This window comes from Myotis nattereri (assembly GCF_964212035.1).
Source record: "Myotis nattereri genome assembly, chromosome: 21".
NCBI classification, from domain to species: Eukaryota; Metazoa; Chordata; class Mammalia; order Chiroptera; family Vespertilionidae; genus Myotis; species Myotis nattereri.
Window position 1 is genome coordinate 15,205,416 of NC_138097.1, and position 5,911 is coordinate 15,211,326.

Sequence of the window (5,911 nt, forward strand, 5' to 3'; positions counted from 1 at the left end):
CCACACACGTCTGCAGAGGCCCCCACTGGACCCCAGGGCACAGCTCAGACTCCTGGGAGGGCACAGACCGGGGTAACGACTGGGAGTAACGCGCCCGCCTTAATGCGCTTGTTATTTTCACACAAATGAGTGTCCACTGGGAGCCCCGAGCGCATACGCAGGAGCGCGGAGACGAATGGAATTTCTCAAGTGAGCGCTCGCGAGCAACAGGGCTTTTCCAGGAGACGGTGACTCTCGGGAGAACGGGGAACAGTGTCGGAACCAATGGGAACAACTGCCAAACAACCTGCATCAGGGGGAGCCCTGATATCTGGGTGCCTGTGGGACCTCACTCTCAGGAGGGGCAGCCCCCAAGCCCTGCCTGGTGTGGTGACCATCAACGTCAGCCCAGGACTGTCCCCCAAGACGGGCCCCAGAGCCCGAAGAAACAAGAATGTTCTCAATTCATTTATTAACTTAGAAACGGAGAGGGACCCGCCAGGGAGGGCACCGGAGGTACTTTGTGCTGTGAGACGTGTGCTTAGCTCAGCCCGGCAGCCGACAGGGCAGGGCCTGCAGACCCGGCAGCTGCTTCCCACCCAGCCCCTCCCCCGGCCAGGGCTCCCCACTTTCCCAGCAGAGCCATCTCCTGGGGTGGGGCCCCGTGGCTGCAGGGGGCCGAGAGGGAGCAGCAGCGTCTGAACTGGAGGGGCACCTTCTGCTCTCAGACGTTCCAGAGTGGCAGCTGGGGCGCATCAGTGAGTGAACCCCACTTCAAGGTCCAAGTCCCCGGGAGAAGCCCAAAGGCTAGTGCCTGCACGGAGGGACGGGAGGGGCGGGCTGGGCTGGGATACACTGAGGAGGGACCAGCCACTTGGAAGGTGAAAAACAACGAACAGATGTCGGCAGTTCTCTGGGGACGGAGCTTGCGTTGTGAGCCCGGGGGGCAGAGGGGTCAGGTCCAGTTACCAGCTGGAAGGCCAGGTGCCAGGGGCCAGCGGGGTCGGGAGCGGTGACCTCGTGGCTGACCTCCGCACTGAGATGCGTCCAGCGCCGGGGGATGTCCGGGGGGATGGGGTGGGGTGGCCCCTGGAGTCCCTCGGGGTCCCCATCAGGAGCCGGGGACATTGCTGGTGCTTGTGATGTGCTCTGAGGAGGGAGGCACCCCCTGTCCAGCGGCCTGTGGTACCCAAGGTCCTGGGTGCTGCCGTGTGATGGGCCATGGCCAGCCTGACCGGGAGGTGGCAAGGTCACGAGGGCAAGCCCCGCTCTGGGGAGGGGCCATGAGATTCTGTCATTAACCCAGCTGCCCGGGGTCGTCCGCCAATGAAGCCTCCCGGATGCCACTGAGGTCACCCCACAGGCTTCTGCCCCTTAGAACGTGTCCTCGGTTCTCTCCAGGTAGCTCCTGCCCTCAGTCCTGCTGGCCGTCCCCCGAGACCTGGGACGTCCCCTGTGGGCGACATCACAGCAGGGACAGGGACGCGAGTCACAGGCTGCAGGCGGTGCTGCCCCGTCCAGGACTTGCGGAAACAGGTGACCTCCAAGTCCTGCAAACGCGTCCTCCCCCCGGAGGCGGAGAGAGCCCTGGTGTGCGCACGCCCCTCTGGGAGACCCTCTCCCCCAAAACCCCTGCAAAGCGGGAAAAGCCTCAGGCGGACACCCCGGCGCTGGAGACGGCGTCTTCTCGCGTCTAAAACTCCGAGCAGCTCCCAGAGCCGGTGGGCGGCTGAGCTTCCCGCTGCGGCAGGCAGACGGGCCCCTGCGACGGGGCTGCAGCCGTGACGTGGGGAGACACGCAGAGCCTGCGGAGCAACAAGAGACGAGGCGTGGGAATGGCGCCCACGTGGACACCCGCCCGAGGAAGCCTCACGCCGACTCCGACAGGGAAGAGGGAAGCAAGCCCTGCGCACGGCAGGTGGGCTCCCAGCAAACCCGCGTCTCCACCCATCCGGCAGGTGAGAGGCGGGCAGTCCCAGGCACCTGCCCCCAAAGCCCGGCACCCCCACTGCTTCCCGGGGTGCCCGCTCCAACCCCTGTATCTCCCTGCTCTTTCTCACAGGCCCCGGGTTGGGTCTCCCCTCGGCTGCACACAAGAGGCCCTGGGGTGTGGGCTTCTGTGCGGCCCAGCACGTGGCCTTGTCCAAACAGAGGCCTGGCCTTTGCCCCTGGGTCTGGGAGGTGACCTGTGGCACCCCTGAGAGCAGTGTGCTGGCTGAGGGCGGGAGTGGGGCCATCATGTGACTTAGGCTGGGGCTCTGGGTCGTGCACCAGCTGACTGGGACCTCATAACCACGCGGCGATCCAGTGATCCTGCCCACACGCTGGGCGTGAGTGAGGTCCCGGCCGCAGTGTGCTCTGCGCATCGTCTCTCTCTGAGGCCAGGACAGTCACAGTCCTGACTCCACAGGGAGAGGACGCGATGCTTCGTGGATGCTGTGCGCTCTGGCCACCGCCCCTGTGTACCTCTGGCTGTGGCTGATCTTAATCTATACCCTTTCCCTGTAATAAGACATAACCGTGAACAGACAGCCTCAGTGCGTTCTGGGAAGCCGCTAGCCTGCAGCTGGAGTCAGAAGCGAGGCCCCTGTTGCTCGGAGAGTGTGCCCTCGGACTTGGCAGAGTGGCCTAGACTCCGTGCAGAATTGTCAGAACAGCCTGGTGGTTCTGATGGGCAGCCATGTCTGGGAACACCCCCCAGCCTGAGGCTGTACCCCATCCGGCAGAGGGGTCACCTGCTTTGCTCGAGGTCAGCTGCAAGGAAGGCGTTGGCTCTGGTAAAGGGTCCCAGAACCCCCCCTCCACCCCCCCCCCCAGACCCCATCACCTGCTGCCCCTCCCAGAGCGGGACCAGCCGAGCGGGGCTCACCTGGCTCGCAGGGGCCCTCAGGCAGGCAGGTGCTTCCAGGTGCTGACGAAGGCCGTGGGGATGAGCGAGTAGGGCACGGTGGTGATGCAGCTCCACGTGTCCGCCGTGGGGTCGTAGCAGTCCAGGGTCTTACACCGCTGCGTCCCGAAGTAGCCGCCCACCACGTAGAGCTTGTTGCCCGAGGCCAGGGCGTGGCAGGACATGCGCTTGGCGGTCATGTCCCCGATCCGCGTCCACTGGTTGGTCTCGCAGTCGAAGCGGTAGGCAGAGGCGGCCGTGAACTCCGTGTCGCCGCCCATGATGAAGATCTGGCTGCCCAGCACGGCCGCGGCCGTGTACCGCCAGGGCTGGGGGCACTCCGCCTTGATGGTCCACCGGTTCTCCGCGGGGTCGTAGCACTGGACTTTGGACACCATGTCCCGGTGGATGCTGGTCCCCCCGAACACGAAGAGCTTCAGCTTGGCGCTCACCACCGCCGCGTTGCTCACGCCGTCCCGCAGCGGGGACACCATGCTCCACTTGTTAGCCCCGGGCTCGTACCTCTCCACCTGCTTCAGGGACACGGACGGGGAGGCGGGGAAGACGCCCGCCAGGGACGTGTGTCCGCCCACGACGTACAGGCAGTTCTCCAGCTCGGCCGAGCCGTGGCCGAAGCGGGCGATCAGCATGGGGGCCGCCTTGGACCACTCTTCGTGGACGGTGTCGTACACCCACACGTCCTTGGACACCCCGTTCTCGGAGCCCCTGCCCCCCGTCACGTAGACCTTGCAGCCGATGGCCGAGGCGCTGAACTCCTTCCGGGGGCTGGGCAGGTCGGCCTTGGGGATGATCTCCTTGGCCTTGTGGTCCACCTGGTAGACCTTGTCGCACATGAAGGTCTGGCCGCCCAGGATGAGCAGCGTGTGGCCCGCCTTGCGCGGCCGGGCGCAGGGGCTGGTCACCACCCCGTCGTTCTGCAGGATCCGGGCCTTGCAGCGCAGCGCCTCGTCGAACATGCCCTGCGTGCGCTCGCCCGCCAGGAGCGGGGCCTCGCGGGCCACGGCCTCCTTCAGGCAGTCGGAGGGCAGCAGGGCCAGCCGCACGCCCCGGAGCAGCTCGGGCAGGTGGGCGCTGCGCCCCTCGAGGTCGTGCCGCACCCACTGCAGGACGGCCTCGAGCACCGCCCGCTCGTCCTCCGCCTCCAGCTCGTCGCTGGAGATGAGGTCCAGCAGCTTGTCCTTGGAGAGGCTGTTGAAGTCCTCGCTCTGCCGCACCGTCTCGAAGTGCGCCAGGCACATGCGCCAGGCCAGCTCGTGCAGCCGGCGGCACTGGTGGGCGTCGGACAGCAGCATCATGCCCAGGCAGTTGGAGGGGCACAGGTTCTTCTCCAGGAACTCGGCGGCCGCGTCGCGCACGTCGTGGAACTGGAGCATGTCGCCCGCCTCCAGCAGCGACTCGGCGTTCTCCTCGTTGAGGACGATGCGCGACGAGTAGGCGAAGTCCAGCAGCAGCTCCAGCACCTCGGGGTGCAGGTTGTCCTGGAAGTTGACCGTGTCGTCCCGGCTCTCCCGCAGCCCGTGGCTGAACATGGCCTCGAAGTAGCGGCTGGAGGCGGCCAGCACGGCGCGGTGGCAGGGGAAGGCGCGGTCGCCGGCCCAGAGCGTGACGTCGGTGAACCTGCAGTGCTTGCGCAGCGTGTTGAGGTGGGCCAGCACGCAGTCGGGGTGCGACGCCTTGTGGAAGAGCGTGATGTTCATGGAGCCCGTGCTGCTCCGCGACTTGCGGGTCTCGTGGACGCTGACCGACATGCTGAGCCAACCTGCGGGGACAGGGACACAGGTGAGAGCGGCCGTTCTTTTTCTTTTATTATTATTATTATTTTTTTAAAATATATTTTATTGATTTTTTACAGAGAGGAAGGGAGAGAGCTAGAGAGCTAGAAACATCGATGAAAGAGAAACATCGATCAGCTGCCTCCTGCACATCTCCTACTGGGGATATGCCCGCAACCCAGGCACATGCCCTTGACCGGAATCGAACCCGGGACCCTTCAGGCCGCAGGCCGACGCTCTATCCACTGAGCCAAACCGGTTTCGGCTTTTATTATTGATTTCAGAGCAGAAGGGAGAGGGAGAGAGAGATAGAAGCATCGATGAGAGAGAATCACTGATTGGCTGCTTCCTGCACGCCCCCTACTGGGGATCGAGCCTACAACCCAGGCATGTGCCCTTGACCGGAATCGAACCCGGGACCCTTCAGGCCGCAGGCCGATGCTCTATCCACTGAGCCAAACCGGTTTCGGCTTTTATTATTGATTTCAGAGCAGAAGGGAGAGGGAGAGAGAGATAGAAGCATCAATGAGAGAGAATCACTGATTGGCTGCCTCCTGCACGCCCCCTACTAGGGATCGAGCCTACAACCCAGGCATGTGCCCTTGACCGGAATCGAACCCGGGACCCTTCAGGCCGCAGGCCGACGCTCTATCCACTGAGCCACACCAGCCAAGGCAAGAGGGGCCATTCTTGATGCAGCGACCTGTGGGTGGAGCACAGACCCTGACTCCCCTGTGGCCCGGCCCGCCCCACCCCTCCTCCCTGCTCAGCTCTGTCCCTCATGTCGACTGACGACATCTCGAGGGCCGCACGGCGGCATGGCTGGCCTCACCCGCCCTTAGAAAACTGGTTTTGCTCCCCTGAGTTTGGGTCCACTCTGGAGCCAAAGGTCTTTGCCCTGATTACGAGCCACCCCCGGGCGGGTCCAAGCTGTGCCTCCCGTGGCTACAAAAAAACAAGCAAATAGCCCTGGCCGGTCTGGCTCAGTGGATAGAGCGTCAGCCCGAGGACTGAAGGGTCCTGGATTCAATTCCCCGTCAAGGGCACCTACCTTGGCTGCAGGCTGGAAGCCCGGCCCCAGGGGCCAGGGGCCGGCCAACGAGAGTCCCAAGGCCCCCGAGATCCGCCTCTGCCTGCCTCACCTGAGGCCCAGTCACTCTCTGGCACTGCTCAGGTCACATGAGACCGCTTCTCAGTCACCGGGTAGGAGCAGGGAGGCGTTCACCCGACGGATCCAGGTTCAAACTCAGCG

The 5,911-nt window shown here is 64.5% G+C and overlaps 1 protein-coding gene across 1 annotated transcript; it reads right to left on the minus strand.

Annotated features, from left to right (window-relative positions):
- Nucleotides 1-434: 434 nt before the first annotated feature.
- KLHL25 (kelch like family member 25) lies at nucleotides 435-4,635 on the minus strand (the record flags this gene model as incomplete). Its single annotated transcript, XM_081114900.1, has 2 exons — nucleotides 435-1,784; nucleotides 2,849-4,635. One exon carries the CDS (start codon nucleotides 4,633-4,635, stop codon nucleotides 2,866-2,868), a length of 1,770 nt encoding a protein of 589 aa, XP_080971026.1. The 3' UTR covers nucleotides 435-1,784; nucleotides 2,849-2,865.
- Between the last annotated feature and the right edge of the window lie 1,276 nt (nucleotides 4,636-5,911).